This window comes from Athalia rosae, chromosome 5 (genome assembly GCF_917208135.1).
Source record: "Athalia rosae chromosome 5, iyAthRosa1.1, whole genome shotgun sequence".
NCBI lineage: Eukaryota > Metazoa > Arthropoda > Insecta > Hymenoptera > Athaliidae > Athalia > Athalia rosae.
Window position 1 is genome coordinate 2,220,296 of NC_064030.1, and position 22,246 is coordinate 2,242,541.

Consider the following 22,246-nt stretch of genomic DNA (forward strand, 5'->3'; position numbering starts at 1 on the left):
AAAATTTACACCACATAATGCGTCTGGGTGGAGTCGTACCCGCGTGAATTTATATCACGCATACGCACAGGTGTTAAAGATAAATGTATAATTCATTGATATCCAGAGGCGATCGTCTACGCAAACTTAACAAAAACAGGCTTTTTTGCCCCCGAAAAACGCGGGGTTCTCCCTCATTATTATATCAGCGTGAAATTTCGACGCTTACATATTTCTCGATTGTAACGATTTTGACTTATTTGCAGACGCACCTTTGTACGGTGTCTATTGAAATTCGGCAAATTTCGCTTTGTTTCATTTCCACTGACAGCCGATCATACGTAGGGCGTTACTCTTGGAACAAGGGGTTCTTGGAACAAAGAACCCCTAATACCTCGAGAATCAAAGGAAATTGTCAAACGCAGTTTTTTGGGGGTAGCGGGTGAAGGGGGGACATTATATCAGCGGTGCGCTCAACACTTGGCGGTGTCGATTGGAAAATTTGGAATAGCACCCCGTCCCTCACGACGCATCGAACCCTCGTAAAAACGAAGCTCTCATTTGACGAGAAGAGAATCAGAAATTGATCGATTTGTCGATTCGTCGGGACGAGAAAAAGTCATTTTTTTACCGAAACCAATATTTTCCTCACGTCATTAGAGGCGAGGAAAAAAGTAAAGTTGGAAAAGAGATATCGAAAGGAGGATACCTTAGGTTTTCGAGAGGAGCTGGCAGCAGCTCGTGATATTCGTCCGGTTTGAAGTCCGATATTAATCAGGTAGACGCTGCAAAAGATTTTGTATTAATTATAAAAAATGTTTTGAAATTTTATTGATCGATATATTGTACAGTTTTTAATAATTTTGTAATTATTATTATATTTTTTCTTCCTCTTCTTTCTAAATATGCTCTCGCATACGTAATTGATTATATTTTTACATCTAATTAACGACTGGCGTAGACCGTCTTCGTATCCATCCCGTCAATTATTTACTTCCCGAGTACACGATGCGTTAGTCTATATTGTATAGCGTAGTTATAGCTGTTGTGTATAATATAATTATACTCCTTAATACATATAGCACTTTATCTCTTAAATAATACGTGGTACGTATATACAGGGTGATCGGATATTTCAGAAAAAAATTTCAGCTGGAACGAGTCTCGTTGTGTCATCGAGGGCGAGACGATTCAGCGATATTCGTTCCTTTTGTAAATTATCTTCACCAAAATTCGGAAAACGACTTACAAAAAAAATTCCACGTTAACGGACACGTTCGAATCCATCTTGAATCGTGGTGCAATTTTTTTCTGGCAAAAAAAATTGGTTGCCTTTTGTAAGAGGAAAATTTTCGAGATGGTAACACCTGAATGGAAAAACGATATGGAAAATTGTGTCTCCCCCGATACCGTGGAACCGTTAGTCTGAAACTTTTTTAAAAACACATCTAGTTTCGAAAACGGGCCACCCCGTATATGCGTAGATACGAACGTTTGCATACGCTGCATACGGTATAACATCATCTTTTTTCTTTCTTCTCTCCTTCGAACGCGGTATACATAGATAAATATAATTCAACGGTATAATATAATTATGCTATACGTATAATGTTCAAGTTATGACGAAGGTGAGTTAAGGTTTAAGGTTGAGTCGTTGTTAGAGTCGAGTCTTAGTCGAGGTTGAATCGAGTAGTTGAGCAGCTGTAGTACGTAGTCTATAGTCAGCAATGTGGGCATCGTACGAGGCCGACTTCGTCGCAGTTCATGCACTTGAGCGCGACGAACTCCGTCGTAAAATCGTTGCGGTGTACTGATTTCTTGCTACCATTGCACACCGAGCATGGCAATAGACGATATCCCCCGCAAATCTGGCAAGTCGTACATGCATCTGGGCTCTGGAATTCAGAAAAAAAAAAAAAAAAACGAAACAAAATAAATAAATAAATAACAATCTGTAAAAACGCCGACGAAAAATTGAATCCGCAGCAATAACGTTACTCTCCGTTCCCTCCGCACCTCATCGCGTGGAGCAATAACTTATAACCGTATATTTCGTACGACTTATCCTAGGGGTCCCGTGATACCGGACTAGAGCGTGAAATGATATTTCAGCACTTTAGCTGCAACTAGGTAATCCGTAAAGAATTTAATTACTCAAAATTGTCAAAGACGCGTGTGCATATACCAACGTATGTACATATGTGTATGCGTACGATATTTGTGGCAAAAATTAGCCCGTGAAGTAACGAGCCGACAAATTGCGCGAGAACATTGTTCGCGTGACATGTGGGGACAGTTGGAGAAAAAACGTTTATAAATTGCTGTAATAATTACGTCGTGTAAAAAAAAAAATGGACGCTTTCGTCATATGTTTACGGTACTTGCTTTTTGCGGCAGGCTAATAGTCACGATTTTTCCGCCTTAGCGGCGGTGTGCATGACATCGCGGCGATTTTAAGGGTTAGTATGAAGGGCACTTGGAATCCTGATTATGGGGGTTGAATCTGAACCGCTGTTCCTTCCTCCTCTAATCCTCCGGACTGGGAAGTATTCGCGTATAGCGTGATTCATTAAATTTATCAAGATTCCCCACGGCGAATCACCGGTAACCGTAGTACCTATTGTATGTCAAGAACTGCCTGGTGCAATCGAGTAAACATGAAGGTTGATACTGTAACTGCCGGCGATTTAGTTTTCGATAATTTCTACGTAGCTGCCGACTAAGGAAAGGGCTGGCCATGTTACAGTCCCGTAATTGCACGACGATGAAAGAACGTTACCAGAGCGGTACCACAGCTGTGAAATTAGAGCATGGATATAGCCAGTAAAATGGGAAGTAAAATTCGGAGGCAGGGCAGCTACCGTTTAGTTATGCTATAGCTGGAGTACATGGATGAATTACGATCGTAGAAATCTCGACGATATAACTTAGGGTGGGTTGAAAAAATTTTTCCACCTAATAATTAATCGATCGATTGCATGAGTGGATGATTTTGGCTTTCAGATTCTGATTCCTGAGCTGATTATAAGTGATATTACCCTTCAAAAGCCAAGAAAAAAAATCGATTTTTGGGCCGAAAGTGAAGTAATTAAAAAATTAATTGTATTACACTTTTCTGGCGTATTTTGAGCTCAGGAATCCGAATCTGAAAGAAAAATTGATCTATCTTCAAAATTGACCGAGTTATCACCAATTTTCAGCTTTTGGGGGTCAAAAATAAAAAATTCATTTTTTAGTCTATATAAATGTAATTTGTGCTCAGGAATCTGAATCCGGAAGAAAAATTCATCTATCTCCAAAAATGACCGATTTATCTCCATTTTTTCGCATTTTTTGGCATAAATTTGAGGATATCTCGAAGGGAAAAAATCGTAGCTCAATTTTCTCAACGGATTCGTGTTCCTGAGGTCAAAATACATAAGAAAAGTGCCATACGATCGATTTTAAAAAATAAAAATTTTTGGTCAAAATTTGAAAAAATCGTAAGGGGTACCCCTTGGAAAAATCTCAAATTTTGACCAAAAATTTTTATTTTTAAAAATTGGTCGTAGGGCACTTTTCTTATGTATTTTGACCTCAGGAACACGAATCCGTTGTCCAAATTGAGCTACGATTTTTTCCCTTCGAGATATCCTCAAATTTGTACCAAAAAATGCGAAAAAATGAGGATAACTCGGTCATTTTTGCAAATAGATCAATTTTTCTTCCGGATTTGGATTCCTGAGCTCAAATTACATTAATATAGACTAAAAAATCAATTTTTTATTTTTGACCCCCAAAAGCTGAAAATTGGTGATAACTCGGTCAATTTTAGAGATAGATCAATTTTTCTTTCAGATTCGGATTCCTGAGCTCAAAATACGTAAGAAAAGTGTGATACAATCAATTTTTAAACTACTTCACTTTCGGCCCAAAAATCGATTTTTTTCTTGGCTTTCCAAGGGTAATCTCACGTATAATTAGCTCAGGAATCCAAATCTTAATGCCAAAATCATCCACTTGTGCAATCGATCGAGTAATCATTAGGTGGAAAAAAATTTTCACTTGATATTTTGAGGTAGCCCACTCGTTTTTTGAATAAATAATTAATCAAGTGGGGTACTTCCAGCAATAAAATCTTTTTCAACCCACCCCAATATAACTATCAATGAACGAATCGCAAGAATCACATTATAACGACGAAGACGACGACGATGATCATCATCATAACATCAACGACGATGGCAATAGTAATTTCGTGCATCTTCTCACACGTTAACTATCATACTTCACGCACGCTAAGTTCAGTTTCAAGGTGTTGCAAAAATGTGATATTCGATGGTCGTGCGGTGTACGTACATTCGATCGTATCGCAACGTGAATGTAGACACCATTTTGTCTCATGCTAAACTTGGACCATACACACCTATTAAGCAAGTGTATTACGATATCATGCCTCCGGTTGACTGTAGTCATAGGACCGTAGTCGCAAAGCGCACTAGTTTTTTGTATGCGTTGAATTTTCTAGGAGACAAAAAATCTAGTCAGGCATTTTTAGAGCTGAAAACGGATTGCGAATTATCCGGGCCATAATGTGCAAGTGGCGATGGTGAGAAAAAGATGGGGAATAAGAGGGGCGGGGGAGAGATGGAACGACGAGAAAGAAGAGAGATACGGAGGGAGGGATGGAAGGTAAGGTGAGATAAGATAGCGGCGGATAAAAGTGAAAGGATCGTACAACCTTGTGTTCGCCACTACCTAGCCTAACCCTAGCCTTCTGAACTGTAAGTCGAGCTGACGAGCTGAGCTGAGCTGATTCCGATACAAGAGAACGAATGGCAGCTGCGGCTCCGGCGGTTCGTACACGGCAAACGGATTCTTTCAACGATGAGGGGGATCTGTACGATCATGTCCAGGTTCCACTTATTATACCCTTGCATATACTCACACCTACTACCGTCCGTTCGCAACGTCATCGTTACGCACGGGCCTAAAACCTTGCACAACACACCCACTGCAACGAATGAGAAAAAATAAATAACACGCGAAATATCGCGCGAACCACGAGCTCGAAAAATTCTCCACATTTTTCGCATATTTCACATTTCCACAATACACCATGCGTACTAATAGGCGTTTATTAAAAAAATACCGAACATGCATGTATGAGAAAAACGTTCCAGTATACAAGGTAGAGTTTATTAGAACGAGTGACGCAATATTTGAGAACGAGGTGTTGTAACGTTAGTCTAACAATACTTTGTGCAGTACGCATAGGGATTTGTGAAGGTACCGCCCTCATTACCGGCAATTTATTAACACTCAAGAAAGTTGAAAGTTATTTTTTTAGAAGATTTTATTACCAAGTCGGCTGCCAAGTTCACATAGGTCAAGAAAGTGTGGCCCTTGCCCTTCTGGTTGTTGGACAGTTCCATGGATATTTTATATCGCGTAGAAAAAGGTATCATAGTAATTCTTCCGATCAAGTTGAAACTTCATTGATCGAAATAATAACTTTTGGAAAGTTCGTGTGCAGTAGATGCACACTTTGAATCGTTACAGTCGTTCGAACGGACTTATTTACTGTGACGATATGGCGCTTGAGTAGTGTAGAGCGAACGAGTATATAACGATTGGGAAGCCCGTATAAATTTGTCAGCTAATAACTAGGCGATATTTTTATCGCCTCGTAATTAGTTTTGCGGTAATCTTGGCCCGCTCGGAGAGAAATTCTTCCTGAACAACCTGAATAAAAAGTAAACGACGTCGAAAACTCACCTTGTAAGGCTTAAGCATGCGCCGTAGTTCTCCGGACTCGTTTAGCCTTTCGACGACCTCAGCGTCCTACGAACAGAAGAACGAATAATTGAAAAATGCAGCAATGTGTGTGGGGGCGTTGAAAAAATCCTCGTAATAAGGCCGTTCGCGAACGATCGTCGATCGTGAGACTGATACTCGTACGGTAAGAATGTACAATAATCGATGGAACGTTCTCTCGGTTACGGATGTTATGGCGTGAACCTTCGGGTCAAGTTATGCGAAGCGCTTCGTTTGGCGTAAGACAAGACAGATCGCTAGTTTTCAAATTTCACGTCATTTCGAAATATACCAGGACTATTTTGCGATCACGAGATAACGCAGAGACCCGATGAGGTGAAACCGAACTGAAATCTCAATAAAAATTCCTCGGTCAGTTGTTTTTTTTCTTCACTCTAATAATTTCAGGCGATTTTCGATCGCCTCCTCTACAGCGCATCCGTAATATCTTCACCCGCAGTTAACGAAGCTGGTTTTAACTGCATGATATTTTCCGTTTGAGAAAGCGGTTGGTTCTCTTACCTTTTAGTCGGAATGTCTTCGAACCGCGTTAAGGAAATTGAAATCACCTCTCGATCGAACATGGAAGAAAATCAAGCCGTTATGTTTTACGTGCACATTTGACGAACCTTACGTAACGCGTCGTTCACTCACAGCAGAATGCAGAACGATCCAGAAGTCACGGAATATACGAATATAATTATTGCTTGATTTTTTACATACGGTACACATGCATAAGAATCATCAAAAACCGGCTACAGATGCACGCAACCTTTGGTCGACGGAATGACCATTCAATCGGTTGAAATTTATCGCTCTATAGACGTAACTTCGAAAATGATCGCTCAATACTCTCGGTGGTCCGTTGCGGACTGGCCGTATCCCATAGTGCAACGAAACGAATTGAAATAGAAAACGCGCGCTTATAGTTTCAAAATTTATTCGAGCACGGACAAAGTACCAAAAGTCCTCCGGTCATTTGGTGTAATAAAAAATAACGAAACATGAAAAAAAAAAAAATAAAAATAAAAGAAACTGATAATCCGCCGAGTGTGTAAAATAATTATCTGACGCAGGTGAATTGGAATGCAGCCTTTTACAGTCGTCGGTTGACACGTGTGTTGGTTTTACGGATACGAACGAGCGTTTCGTTAAACGTATACGAAGGTAGTAAGATGGATGCAAAGGTATGGGTTACCTGGTATGTAACGTATGTGTAAAAGAATCAACGGAGAAGTCGCTCTAGGTGGTGGCAGCGGCAATAGTAATAGCGGCTTGCTTCACCTCTCGCCAACGGCCTTGGATCAAATGGCTTGACATTTCACTTATATTCATTCGAATATCTATCCTGCGCCTACAGTATTTATATACGTGTGTAACGTAGGTACCCAACCAGAGAGCATATGTCTCTCTACATTATATAAATATCAAGCGACCAGAAGTTAACCAAACCTTTCGTATTCTGGCCACATATTGTGGTATAGGCATACACAAACCGAACCGGATTTTTGTTTGCTCAAGAACGCGTCGTCTCCCGTCGGTTATTACCCGCTCGAAGACGAGGAAAACAAAAAAAAAAAAAAAAGAAAAGAAAAGGGAAACCGGGAAAAATCGAAGCAAAACCGAAAAAATGCTCACCGATCCCATGGGAAATTTTGAACCGGTGGTCACTTATTGTTATTCCCGATCAGGCCCTGAGCTTGTCGCCGGTTGAACCATAAATTTCTGACGGGTCGCGGAATGGAATGAAAGTATCATTGAAAATGTGGGGATTAGCGGCTGCGGAATAAATACCGCGATTTAGTCGATCGATTTCCTTGATCTCCGTACGCGTATGGTCGAGGAAATCCGAATTTTTCCCAACTTCGCAGAGTCGTGTAACATTCAATAACGCGGTGTTTGCCGGGGGGGGGGGAGCGGAATGCTTGAAATATATTTCGAATATACCAAATAAAAGAGTCGAAATACAAAGAAAAAAGAACGGCGTGGTCGTTAAATGTGATTAATATTTACTTTTTCTCTTTCAACGTTACGCAACAGAACAGATTTGCAAGGAACACGTGATAACCGTGTACGTGTTATGTACGTAGATGAATGCTGAGATTATTGGTAGGGCACGTTGGTACAATGTACATGTGTATTCTTGTACGGGTTTGTGAATTTACATAGGTATACACAACAAGAAGACCGAGGTGTACGGCGCATGTTACGCAGGTATGACGTCGTCGTCAAACGCGACGTGGAAGTTTAAGGCGCCTGCAGGTAATTTTATATCGAGTCGATCTCATCGACGCTTGATAAGGTGGTAAGCGGTGATATTCCAAAGAATCCACCGTGAAATCGGACGAGTAAAGTTCGTTTCGTCTCGCGGTTACGACCAAATGTCACCAAAACACGATTTCGTCACGAGATTTCTTTGGAGTACGGATCACATCGCATCCCTACCGCATTCCAAGTTCTCACGTTCTTTCCATGGGAAAAAAACACGAGATCTCGCGACTTCACCTCGTTTTTCATATTCCTACAGGTTTTGCTTTCTTTTTTCTTCACCTCCCGTCTGATTATTAATAAATCGGTAATTTAATTATCAACAACGCGTAGCTGGTCGCGATCCAACATCGTGGCGTGACGTGAGAAATTTGTCTGCGCAGGTAGATCTAAGATTTAAATGCACGTTACGATACGAGGAACGGATCTTGAATTGCAGGTTTCATTATCGTAAAGCAGGTTTCATTATCATAAAGCAGGTTTGTCTACCGAACCCCTGTCATTTACAGCGATACGCGGTTACGTGACGAAAGAATCGATGAATAAACGTAATAAATTTTCCATCCTATTCTTCACGTGTATTATTTCCACGTTTAGAGAATTTTATTCGCCGCCTCGATCCTCTTTTCTGCTCATAGGCAAAGCTCAGGGTCCCTCAAAATTCCGTCCGTCTGACGATCAGGTGCGATACGTGCGAAGTCGACGCACGTCGAGTGCCGACGTCATTGATGTAATTGAAAGCCGGCGAATAATCGATCGGACTTCGATCGAAGATTGGCGGAGCCGTTTGCGTAACTACACGCTACTCCCCCGTGCGTGTTCGTCCTTTGCAGATCGCGGATTACACCTCCCCGTGTGTCATCGACGGATTTCCACCAGGTTGGGTTTAGGGGTGGGTGAAATATCGCCCCCGCGCGTTTATCACGGTGTACGCCGACGGATCGGTTTCCGCAACCGTCTTACTTCATATCTTACCCCTATGTATTGCCCGTCGATGAAGAGCTGCGGCACCTGGATGGTCGTCGTTTGGATGCGGTCCCTAAGTTCCTTCTGGTACTCGGTGCTCATGAACATGTCCCTGTCCTCGTATTTCACCATGTGCGTCCTCAGTATCTGCTTAACCTTTGTACAAGCGTAGTAAGTCTCTCTAACTATTCCCATAGTCGTCGTGTAGACCACCACCTTACCCGCGTCCTTCAACTTGTAATTCTGCAACACATGAGCAAGAAAAAACTTTTAATTCAACTTTCGGTATCTACGGTCGCACCGTTCCAACGATTTTCATCCACGGCGCGACGCTACGACTGACGACGTATCGCGTTACCGGATATCGCCGATCACTCGTAATTATAGCTCATTAGTTGTTTTCGAATAGAGAACGATCGAAGTCGTCGTCTGCTGAAAATCGAGTCTTTTTTTCATTCTCCTCACCGCGACGTTATTGTCATTGTCGCGAATATTAAACAGCGAAAATACAGCGTCGCTCTCGCTGTTGTCGGTGTCAGTGTGACCTCCACTTCTCCTAGAAGATTAAAACGACACGAGGATAATAGGCATACGAAACATGACCGTCTAGCTCCTATACGTATAATACCTGCTGCACAAGGTATTCGAGTTACATACCTGACGTGTGTCATGCACACCGCTGTGGGTACATAAATGCAAGGAGAAATATAAGCGGCTGCTGCAGAATTAGCCGGTTCCATCTCCGCCCACGCGAATCGCGATCCCGTTCCGCGAATAACAGAAGGTACGGGGTGTATCTCGCGACAAGATTATCGAGGATTGAGACAAAGAAAAATGTCGCTATGTTCATCCGTTGAAGAACGTGGACGTTACGTGCGAATGAAAATCCATAAGTTTCCACCTTTCTGGGATGGTGTTTATCTCCATAGCGGCGATAAAACCCCGCAGTCGAGCTGTTTTAACAACGTTACGCAAAGGAGCAATGCGGGTACAAACGGCTCGGCAAGAATCTAATATTTTCTTGTCCGTTTACGTAACTTGGTCCCACAGCACGGCGAGAGATCATGATTTTGTTAAATTAACTTTCACCGCGGGTACCTGTGACGGCGCGTAGCGTCGTGCCGCTGCGAATACCACGTTTATTTGTACTTTTATAGGTATTGTGCACGGGTATTTATACGCGTTGTGCCCCACGGCTGAATCCTGCCGCTGGAAAATGGTCAACGCGTAGAATTTATTTGCGCCCACCGCGAGATACACCTGCCATCGAACAAACTTCGATCCGCGAATCGAGTATCCTCTTCTTTTTTTTTTTCTCCGTAACTCTGCGATGCCGTAACGGGGTATACATCATCGTTATTTGCGTATAGAGGTACGCCTTATACTGTACGCTCCTCCGTTTCAGAAGCGCTTGGTACATCGTCGTCGGCTATTACAAGGAGAATAATAAATCCCTAAGCTGCGTAGAGAGATATAAAGCTCGCGAAGAACGCGATCGACGTGTGCGTGGAACCGACCTCAAGACAATTGTCAGTCGCGTACGCCTAGCCGTTTCTCATGTCCGAGCAGCTCTGCGGTCTAATTCCAACGTAGAGAAAGGAAAAGAATTGTAAAAGAAGAAAAAAAATCTTATACCGGTATTTCTGCATCGTAGACGAAGTACGCTCTGCGAGCTACGTTCGAAGAGATAAAAGCGTTTTATCCGTCCTTCAAAAGTACATCGATACGCAATCGTTGCAGATTTTCGAGGAAGTAAGATGCGCTCGCCGGCCTTGGATCGATAAAAAAAATATTGCTGAAGATTAAGGGAAACTTGATTCGAGAACCATTGGTATTTAGTCGAGTGTCCGACTCGTGCACTCGCATGTATAATCGTTTGCCCCGACGGAGTTAATGACTGCGAGCGCCCACGTTCCACTTTACGTGGCATCGTAAGCTCGAGATTCGAATTGGGCGCCGATATAGGTGTAACTTGGTAGGGACGAGGCGTGACTTAAAAGAAGGAAAGTACAGAGTACAATGAATAGAAAAAATATGGATAAAGATACGGAGTCGAAAGTATGTATTCCACATATTTTCGTTATTCGCCGTTGGTATAGAACACGTGTGTGCGCGCGGAATAACTTGACTCGTACGAAAGTAATGCCAAATAATGAGAGAGGTGAGTATTGAAATTTCCACGTGAGCAAAAATTATTCGGAATTTACGGAGTCGCGAAGTCGCTCGTATTCCATCTGCGAAAGTCTCCTGTTCTTCTAAATAATTTACGGCACGGAGTGGCGCGAAAACTTTCTACGCGGTGAATTGAATCAATTCTAATGTATAGAAACGCCCGGCAAAAACATATCGACTCGCGAAAAAGTCCGATGATGGAAAAATGGAAAAAAAAAAAAAAAGAATCGTAGCGATGAAAAATTCAGACCGGTGACGTTATCTGTAGATTTTTAGAAAATCGCATCCGTTCTTCCGAGGAAACTACGATCCCATTCTTATATACGATCGGATGTACGTACGACGCGGAGGTGCGAACGAGTGTGAAACTTTTACGACCGTTGATTCTTTCGGCAGATAAGCGCGGTGTGCTGTAAAACAACGAGTCACTCGAAAAGCAGATAAGCCTCCGATCGCTGAACAAATATTATTCCTTCTAGTTGTTTCGCTTCATCCGCAGCTTATTGTTCTCTGAAACTTGGAGAATAATGAACTGCATCGCAAAATCGGTACAACAACTAAACTCGATTTCTCCACAACTGGGGTAATGCCACGGCAGATCAGGTTGCCCACTGACCGGAATTTACCGCTACCACTTCAGCGCCGGCAGTTGCCGCTGCACCGACCCATTAGTACTTCTCACCGTTTAATGTATTATACATCGTTATACCTGTACCTAAATTGTCGTTATGCATACGGTACACAGGGTGGCTGATTGTAACTGTAACACCGAGATGTCCGACGGAAAAATTTCACAGGTAGAGGAAATGATTCGTACAAAAGTGGCCTCGGGTTCAGGGGGGGAAGAAACTCGTTAAAAAAAAAGAAACTAAGTCGACCTTGATGTGGCCCAGACAAGGTCGTTTGATCTGCAATGATAACACTAAATTCTTTTCACCTTTGAACCCTACGACTCGTGTGCAGAAATCTTTTCCGTGCCAAAGTTTTGCGGACAGACTTGAAACCTGCAGCTCTACCCTTTACGATAAAATTCTCGCCTGCAAGAATAGACTAAAAAAATGTGGGTAACCGGTGATTAGTTTTATATACTGATCTTGTTCATCGTCATCGTCAAAAATCAGTTGACCTTCACTACTGACAATTCCATGATACGTACATTTGATTTTCCATGTCACGGGGTTTCAAGTTCGTGAGAAAAGCGAGAAGATTTCGAGTGAGAAGTTGGTCGAGTTGAAGTCAGGTGGGAAATTCTAAAGCTCGAACTTCGCGTGTCGATGTTTCTGTTACCCGAATGCGAAGAAATCGTGCAACGTTTGATCTTGATCTTGAATAAACCCCGTCGATGATGACTAATCGATCGTTATCAAAGCTTTGGATGGGGGCTTTAAATCATGAGCAGTCGGATATAATAAGTCGCGGCGATAAAAATTCTCACCAGATATGGTTTTTACTGACACACGATTGCGCGCACCGATTCATGTGCCTCTACGACGAATCACGTTTATCGGGTATGATCTCACACCAAGCGACGGTTCTAAATTAAAAAATTCTAAATCCCGAACGGCGATAACGTGAACGATCTTTTGCGACAGTCACCCACTGGGGTGGTACGCGAAGTACCGCTCTCGTAATAACTCGACTGACTTCCGTTTCAACTCGCGTAACGAAGGCACACAAGCGAAGGTGTACGTCGTTACATCGTCTGCATCGCACGGCCGGTGGAAAATCTGCATTTTGATAAAGTTAGCCACATAATACCATCGCGAGCAGCTCAGGTCTTCGGATGGGTTAATCAATACGGCGGAGCGTTTTGTAATTTGTGATGTAACGAAGCTCACGTTTGAGGGAGAACCGCGGATTCGGAGCCCCTCGAACGACAACCCCGTCCCGGTACACTCGCATTCGTGAATTGCACGTGCCTGGATACGGGGGCGCGTGTTGCGTAGTACGACGCAGACGATAGCTCGGTATCGATTTCTCCTCAACGTGGACGGGCGGGCGGGCTTCGGATCTCGCGGGTACACGCAGCGGAGGCGCGCTACTCCTCTATCGTAAATTTGAAAAGACAAAGAACCGACGAAAAAATCCGTCGAAGACGACGACGACGACGACGAGGATCGTGGCGGAGTTGCGGTTCCAGAAATTATTCCTCTTTCGCAAATTATTCCTGCTTTCCACTCGATCCCCGCTCACTACATTGACAACCGTGCACCGATAGGAAACTATAATGCGAAACGGTCTCTGCACGTGCAGTGAAAGAGAATTATCGACTATTGCGTGAATCGCGTCAGCGAGGGAAAACGGAATATCATCCAAGGATGCGACTCTCGTGTACCAGCGCGTATAGCTATCGATTTTTGTCAACTGTTGTCGAAAATATACGGAAACGAGCGAGACTTTGGAACAGACGCTACCGATTCTAATTTTGAAACAGTTCAGCGATGAGATTCCGTGAACGTTCGTTCCGTTTCCCATAGCGAGGAAGACCATTACCTACGTTCGATTTCGTAGGAATTCCGCGCTCCTTCTCTATTGTGCATTTTTTTTCGATTCGAGCAAACAATATAATCTCAGGATCTGGCGCCGCTGCTGCGGTACCTCGATTCCGTTTTCCACGAGGAGATATTATTTCAAGTGGGCAAGTGCGGAAGTAGAAACCGTAACCGTATAATTTCGAATTCGGTGTACATGGACTCGAATCGGTGGAAATTTTTAATCAAGCAAAACTCGATCGATCGAAAATTCCCGCTGTGTAAATTACCGTGTATCGGTTCGTACCCGGTTTCTGTCTTAGAATCCGATCAAGGAGGCCAAGGCTGAAAAGACTTTCTGACCGATAAATAAATGAATAAATGAATTCCTTTGACCTTTTGGCAAAATGTATCCTTCACTCGCATTCACCGTGAATTTGTATCGCGGCTCCCCCCGTCCCGTCCCGGAGAAACTAACGACGCGATCAAATATTTACCAATTAGACTCAATTTCGAGCTGCGGAGTCTGAAATATACGCTGTGAAAAATTTCAACGAAGGAGGGGGCCGAAACGTAAGACCCGAAACTCACCATTGCCGGGAGTACTTGCGCGTGTGTCTACGCGGTATCAATCAGATTACGAAGTTTGGTACGAAGAGCTCGAGGCGGATCGGCTTACAAAACTACTAGAATCGATCCGACTAAACCCGCTGCAAAAATGCCGAGAAGATCGGAGCGAAGAGGCGGACGGGGGAGCCGTCGATAAATTCTGGTCACGGTTATGGGAGGCTCAAAAGTTGGAAATTAAATTTTTCGCAAAACTCATAAACCGTTAGAGCCGCCGTTAGTCTTTCGATCCCGATACGTACGGACTTTTGAATCAAAGTCTTTCCTCGGTTGAAATATTTTCATCGAAAGTTTTTCCGCTGATCCCACCACTCGAAATAATAAATTGCGAAACGAATTCTCTTCGCAGATCCGTCTCGTTATTTCCGATAGGATCAAAAACCGTCCCACGACCGTCTATTACGAAGTTCGAAAATCTACGCGGTGCAAGGTCGACGCTAACAACGTCGAAAGCTCACGACGAACTCGTATCTCCGCACCAAGATCGGCGGCGTGAGCAGCTGCGACTGAGAAATAACCGAATAAATGAATAAATAAATTCCAGCTCGATTAATAATCGTATACGAACGAAATTCCGGAGGCCCATAATGAGCTGGCTGCTGTGATCTCGTCCGCGATCCCCGTTGCGCGACCTACTTCAACTGACGCAATCGAAAATTAAGCAACATTTTTATAATTATTAAAATACTATATTCGCGCACCTCCGCATAGGTGGGTAGGCATATTATACACGCATGTATGCGTATACATATGTATGTTAACGCACCGTGGCTGTACCACGGACAGCTCGTTCGTTGTAACGCGAAGCGAAATGAAAATCAAAAGCAAAATAAGAGGCCACGGTGATCAGGGAAAAAGTCAAAAGTTGAGGTGAAAAATTGGCGTAAGGTTCTTACGTTCGGCTGAGAATCCGGTTACTCGCGGTTCTACAGATATGAAAAAGCTGGTGCAAATCTGCGAAAGATGGAGGTGATTCAATGTGTTTTTTTCTTCGAATCGATCCCAACGCACGCCTTTCCACCGTCTGGATATGTCCGCGCGTCAGAGAAACTGTATTGCGAATCGGCCTTTCTGTCTTCTCCAGAGATCACTTGACTCTGTTTTCAGATGAGATAGATTACGTCCGCGAGTATCGATGCGGAATAATAACAAGTGGAAATAGATTACGAACGCGCCGGTTCTGTGCAGCTAGGGAATCTCTATGATATCGTGTGCGTTCGAACGTTCGAATGTGAAATATTTTATTACAATGACGACGGAAATGTAATTCATCTTTATGTAAGCGAAAAAGTAGGTGCCAACAACCAGTAGGTGAGGATGAGAAACAGAGAGAGGTGGTGCCAGCTGAATCTGCTTCTTCTTCTTCTTCTTCTTCTTCTTACGCTGCTCGTTGCTGTCGCCGTGGCGGCTCTTATTTGACCTGCTTTCTCTTTTCCCCTCGATCTGTCTTCCGCACCGGCCGTTTGATTCAGACGCACGTCGCGTTTTCTTGCGACTTATGTTTATTATCCCTGAGAAATTCAGAACTCGTAGATTTTTTTTTCAACTGATTTTGTTACATGCATGGGCGCCGATAAATCACCGTTCCGTAATTCGAACGAAATTCGTGGCTGAACGGGCGGTGCGTACTTTTTGAAATAGCGCTGCTCGCACCGCGCGAGGAAAAGCTTCGCCGCGGAGATCGCGGGGTTAAGGAACTTTATATTAGACGATAACTTGTTAACCTGTAGAAAGTCGCGCGACGGGTGGTTTCCGTTTTCAGAACAAGTGTCAAGGTTCCCCTCGTCGCGAACGCTCGACGCGGTTCACCTAATTTGAGAAAGGATCGAGAGGCGAAATAAAATATAACAAGAGCAACGCGTACGCGCGATTCAAATTTAACGCTTCTGTTTTCTCGGTTGAAAAAAAAAGAAGCCGTGGATCTTCGAACTGTTCGATTCGGGAAAGAGAAACCAGACGGAGAGGAGGATGAGGAGGATTGTACGCATAACTTGTCGCAGCGCAAATTGAAAAATTGCGTAACGTATTCACGGACGTTAGAATACAGTCGCACGTCGGCGTACGCCGCTTTTTCTTCTACAAACGGAGGAGAATTTTTTTTTTTCGCCTATTTTTTTTTTCCACCTTTCAAAATGTCAAATATCGTGACAAAGATATTGAAATATTACGTGGCACTCTTGCGCAGCGGCGGTTGTAACAACGCGGAGTTATGACAGTCAGATTTATGAGAATTTAGTGAAACTTTTGTCAACAAGGAGGCCCGCCCCTCTACTGATCCTTTCTCATCTCATGTCGAAACTTTCTTTCTTTATTTTCCCCCGTTATCGAATCCCAGCCTCACCGTTGCTCCCCAGTTTTCGATGGCCGAATATAACCGTCGACGAAAAACCTACCCGAAATGGCCGAGAATAAATAAATTGATTGGAAAGATATCAGAGTGCCAACAGCCCCTATGGTTCCGAACGAAGCAACGTAGTTGTGCGAACGACCCTTCCGTTTCTGCATCCTTCGCGCCCTTCGATATCCGCGATGAAAAACAAAATCAAACAACGCTCGATAAGTATAATTGGGCGGAAAAGTTTTCGTACTGGTTTCGGTCATCAAAATTCTCTGCTGACAAAGCCGACCGCCAGAGAAGGTAAAATGGGCATAGCCGTTGTGAAATGAAATAATCGAGATTTTACTGCAACTGTAACGACCTACGGTGGAATGATTTTTCCTTTCTATCGTCCGGCTGATAATTTGGACAATCGATAACGACACGTGTCGCCCGAATACACGCGGCATATGGGACGCAACTAATGACCGTATGAATTTTTCCACGAGTCGGCTCTAAATTAAACGAATATAAATGGCGTACGATACGGGAGGGAGAACCCGGAAGACGGCCGTTGGCTACCAGTTTTTTTATTTTTGCCTTTGGAAATACAGCTCTCGAGGTTGGATTGTGATCGGACTTAATTTAAATTAGTTAGGCAATCAATCGCACCGTATACTGGCCCGTAATAGGGTGCTCTCCCGCAGTATGATCCGTAGAATGCAGCTATAACGGCGTATCGATCGACGCTGCAATTGACGGATGGTAAAGACATTTCGCCGAACCACTATCGCCGGAATAAACAATCCCCAGTTTGCGTACAATCGCGTATTATTTATATCTCTTTGGAAAATTCATTCGACGTATGTATACCTTGTACTCCGTACCGCGTAACGACGCGGTACATCTCCGACGGTGGGTCCACGAGGATCGGATTATACGGCCGTCTAAAAATCGGCGATTGTTGTTCGTCACCTCGACTCAATTAACACCCACCGAGGAGAGTCGAACGTGCGTCACGTAGACAAGTAGGTATAGGTATATCTCTACGATTGGAGCATAACGCTCGTGCTGTATTCGGGAAGTCAAGTACGAAGTAGATTTTGTTTTTTACGCGAAACAAAAAACAAAAAAATTTGACCGTGTATCGTAAAAAGTTGCGTTTTTTACAACGAGAAACGAACGGCGTCGTGCTCAAATAAATAAATTAAGACAATACTCGGAGGAACAAAGAAAAGAAAAAAAAAAAAAACATCTCTTACGACACGTAACTACTTGGGCGAAAGTTTCTTCTCCCTCAAACGATCGCGGTATTGTATGCACGTTGGATATACAATAAACCGCAAGACAGTGGAGTGTGTACAGAAGTGTAAGAGCAAATGTCGAATAGCGGCTCGTCGAGCAGTCGCGTTAGGCTTTTGGAAACCTCCAATTTCCAAAGAATACCGAAAGTCCAGAGTCCGCGGCCTAATGATACCGGTGTACTCGAACGGCGATGCGTGGAATTTACGGGGCCTGGATATGCCGTTAGCTGTTCAACGACAGGGTGAAGCGAAAGCGGCTAGGTACGGTCCCTCGGAGGTTCGAAGATGGGTTGTCGAAGTGCGAATCGCGATGCGGCGCGACAGGAATTCGTTCGACGCGGTATGGGCGAGGCGCGCACACGTCGTATTCGAGGCGATAGAAAAATAGCAATCAACGAATACCTCGTTCGCGAACGCGTCGCACTTGCTAAACAATTTCCTCGGGTAATACCCGCGTTTCCCACCGCGAACAGGTAGGTAGGTCGTTGAAATAATTCCTACCGCAGGCGAGATAGATTAACGTCGCTTATCTTATCTACCGTACAACACTCGGAGCTCCCTACTTGCACGGTGTACACTCATGCGTCAACTTATTATAACATCCACTTTCTATCAATTAATTATCAGCCGTTATGACTATGTATAGCTTGTCACGTTACGTGTATCGTAACTACGGCGGCCGGTAATTTTACCGTGAAATTATAACTCACGCACGTTCACCGACCGCCGCGAGACGTAACGATGCAGTTCTCTTCGTCATTTTTCCTAACGTCAGACAATTTCCTCACGTCCGTCGATACCTGCGGGAAATCCGTGGCGAGATTGAGTAACCCTGAAAATTATGCCGCGAAAAAACTTGAGCGGAACGAGGATGGGGGGAGAGAACGACGATCATCCGCGTTACGAAGATGAAACTTTTGAGATAAATCGGTCAGTCTCCGAAGGAATCTCGCGTACTTTCATGTACGATGGATCCACCGGTACGAACTGCCGGAGCCGCCGACAACGTGAAAGGATTCCGCGTGTAGCCGAGATAAAATTTCGCGAAAATATGAGGAACCCTCGCACGACATGAAATCGCGAAGATCGTGCGCCGTGTATACCCGAAAACGGGTACGTGGCCTTATCCGCAGTGGTTGTCAAACGCGCGAATGGATATTCGATATTCCATGGAGCATCGGGTTCGTCGCGGACCCATTCGTCCGGTGAGTCCGCCGTCGTAACGCCGGAGCCCTGGGCGCTCCTGACGAGGAAACCGAAGCCCGAGTTATCCTCGGCTCTTCGGCGCGTCCAGGACCCCGTGGTAACGGAGATGCAGGACGAAGAGGAGTCGAAACGGAATATTCGATTACCGTTACAATCCACCTGGCTGGCAGCAGCAGCAGCGGCAGCAGCAACGGCAACACATACGTGCGGCAGCGCGATGTTGACACGTCGACGAGGTCGGTGTACGTGGCTCGGTTCGACGTGTGTGCGATAATATTTCCGCCGAGCTGCTGCTGCTGCTGCTGGTGCTGGTGCTGCACAGGTGTGCGAAGATACGGAAACCCGGAAAGAGAGAAAACGCTGGGCGCACCTTGGGGATGATACAAACCTTGGTAGCGGGCTGTTGTAGAAACGTCGCAATGCCAGCCCTGACTCTGTTTTTAACGCCTCGGACGGTACCCTTGGCGCTCCTGATGGCTTCTCTGTCGAGCATCTTGTACCCTGCGAAAAACTCGTCATTTTCAGCATCGGCGATCGCGGCGGCGGCATTGGCGGCGTCCCTCGCCTGAGCCTCGTCGAACGTCTCGTTCAGATGGAACTTGTAAAACCTGTCGTCGTCGTAGAGGTACTTGGTCCCGTTCCCCCGGTTAAAGTTAGCGTAATAATCGGCGGCGGCGGTTTCGTTCTGGAGCCTCATCCGTTCCATCTTAATGTCCTCGTACGCGCACTCTTTCACCATCGGCGGCGACCTCCTGATATCCCGATTACCGTCGGGACTCTGCACCCGCGGAGTGCCGGACGGTTTCGACGATACGTACGCCGTTGTTTCGGTTGGCGACGAACTCGGCAATGTAACACGGTCTAGCTGCGAACTGGAACTGATCGCGGGGGACGCTGGAATTGATTGACTATCGTAATCCGGTCCCTCGTTATCGGTGTTTCCAATAACGTCGGACGGCGTATCGAGTTGCCGCCGAGTGCGAAGATTATCGGCATCTAGATTGATCTCCTCGTGGTCGTTGAGCGATTGCTCGTCCAGTTCCTCCTCCGTACGTTCCACCACGTCCAGTGATTTGGTGGTTTTGAATTTCGCAACGTTACCGCCGCCGCTCTTCCGAAGGTCGTTAGCTGCGTTCAACTCGCTGCTGTTGAGCGAGTCGCAACTCACGTTGCTCTCGTTATCGTCGCTGTCTATATCGGCACCGCTGCTGGTCAGACTCCCGGTCCGGTTGTGCTGACCCGCACCCAATATAACGGTGCTGCTGATGGGACTAGCATTTTTTTTCTTAGGCAAGGGTGGCGGCGTACCGTCGAGATCGCTGCACGTACCACTGTCGAGAGTGTCGCTCGGCGAACACTGACCCGAGGACATGACCATCGTGCTGATCGAGTTCTGAAACGTACTGTAATAAAAGCAGGAACTCGACCTGCTTGCGGGTGATGTTAACGCGCCCGGAATATCACGTTGTACGATCATTTCCTCGGCCCGCGGAGAGTCCACTTCGTTGTTGCCGACAACACTTATTCTGACACAAGCCTGATCACTACCGATACCGTTCACAACGTTACTACCCGCACTGCTCTGCACCTGAACCCCGTTCGACTGTATACCGTTACTGTTATTTCTGTTATTGTTATTGCTTTGGTCGTTGTTGTTGTTTTTGTGAATGTTGTTGTTGTTGTTGTTGTTGTTGTTGTTCGCGTTGTCGTTCGCGTTGTTGGTGCCGCTTACGCCGCCACCGTTATCGTCTAGCGTGACCCGCACGGTGGACACGACCTTGCCAGCCACCGAGTCTTCGGGATTTATCCTGATCTTGACTACGTGGGCCGGTTGCGTCTGGCTTTGAAGGTGGTGTTCCTGCGGCTGTTGATGTTGCAGGTGCGACTGATAACCGTTCGACTTTTGTACTACCGGAACTTGCCAGACCGATCCCGAGGTTGGTGGCACTGTGCCACCGACAAATACCGTTGCTCCGGCCCCTGGACTGGGACCACCGACCGGTATCACGGGGAGGGAGAGGATCTGGCTCGTCTGGATCGAGATTGTCGTCTGGCGCGCATCTTGACCGGTTACCGTGCAGCTCTGTGCCTTTGGTTGCAGTGGCGAAGAGACTGTCATTCCGTTCACCTCGTCCATTTAATCGCCGATCGGCGAACCGCTGGAGCTCCTTCCACTCACGAGGTATGGTACCTCCGATTCAGAATTATTACCAAAAAGAAACGAGACGATCGAAGGGTGGAGGAGATAACGGATATCGATTCGTCCAACACTTTTATCGCTGTTGCGTACCCTTCTTCTAGATCCCCGCGAAAGAAAATTCTTCACATCGTTATTTCCTGGAGCGATGAAACGTTGCACTTCACCATGGACCAGATACAGTATCGCTACCGACGCAAAATCACTCTGAACTAAATTCTTCTTCTTCTCTTTTTTTGTTTTTTCGACGCTTTCTTTTCGAAGGAAAAGAAATTTTTCCTTCGAACGTAACAGCTCGCGATCCGCCGATTTCCAACTTTTCGAACGACGTATAGATTCTTTTGCTGTCGAACTCGCTACGATAATGACGGTTAACGCGGACCTCCTCGCACGCGGTAGTTTTAGTCGTCAACGGTTGTCTCTAGCAACGGTTGTCGGTAAACTGTTAGCGGAGAGTGCGATCGGGCCGCGATTCGCCGAGTTTCCAACTCCCAAGACGGTGGCGAGCAAGTAGGTAGGTAGGTAAGACCTTCTCGGGTGGGGACTACTCGGTCTCGGTCTTCGTGACTGCGCCCGTGGTTCTCCTTCGCCTCTTTCCCCGGGCTGCTCGTTCTCCGGTTCCCTTCGAGGCGATTCCCAGGTAAAATTGTGGCGTCCTCTGTCGTGGCGAAGAAAATCACCTGACCGGTTTCTCATTTAAATACGCTTGCCCCTCCGACCTACGAACCGCGCGCACATCCACCTGCCAAGACTCGTCACGGTGAAATTTCGGGTCCAGTGTTCGGGTGGGCTCCCGGTACCGGGCGTAGTCCGATATTCCCCGAAACGATGACAGGACTGACGGAGCCGCGTTGTCGAGAAAAAGTGACGGACCATGCCCCAAATAAATTATGGCTCGTACGTACGTCGGACGGAAGAAGAAGCAGGAAAGACGCCGGCACCT

At 45.3% G+C, this 22,246-nt stretch overlaps 1 protein-coding gene across 2 annotated transcripts; it reads right to left on the reverse strand.

The window, feature by feature from the left end:
* Positions 1–781: 781 nt before the first annotated feature.
* LOC105693127 (INO80 complex subunit D-like) lies at positions 782–21,972 on the reverse strand. 2 transcript variants are annotated; one of them, XM_012412834.3, is made up of 4 exons: positions 19,495–21,964; positions 9,019–9,252; positions 5,737–5,802; positions 782–1,874 (listed from the first exon to the last, which is right to left on the reverse strand). In XM_012412834.3, the coding sequence occupies exons 1-4, from the start codon at positions 21,241–21,243 to the stop codon at positions 1,701–1,703; spliced, it is 2,223 nt and encodes a 740-aa protein (XP_012268257.2). In that variant the 5' UTR covers positions 21,244–21,964; the 3' UTR covers positions 782–1,700. The 2 variants fall into 2 exon arrangements, with proteins under 2 accessions (XP_012268257.2, XP_048512027.1); XM_048656070.1 differs by lacking the exon at positions 9,019–9,252 and having other exon boundaries at positions 19,495–21,972.
* Positions 21,973–22,246: the final 274 nt, after the last annotated feature.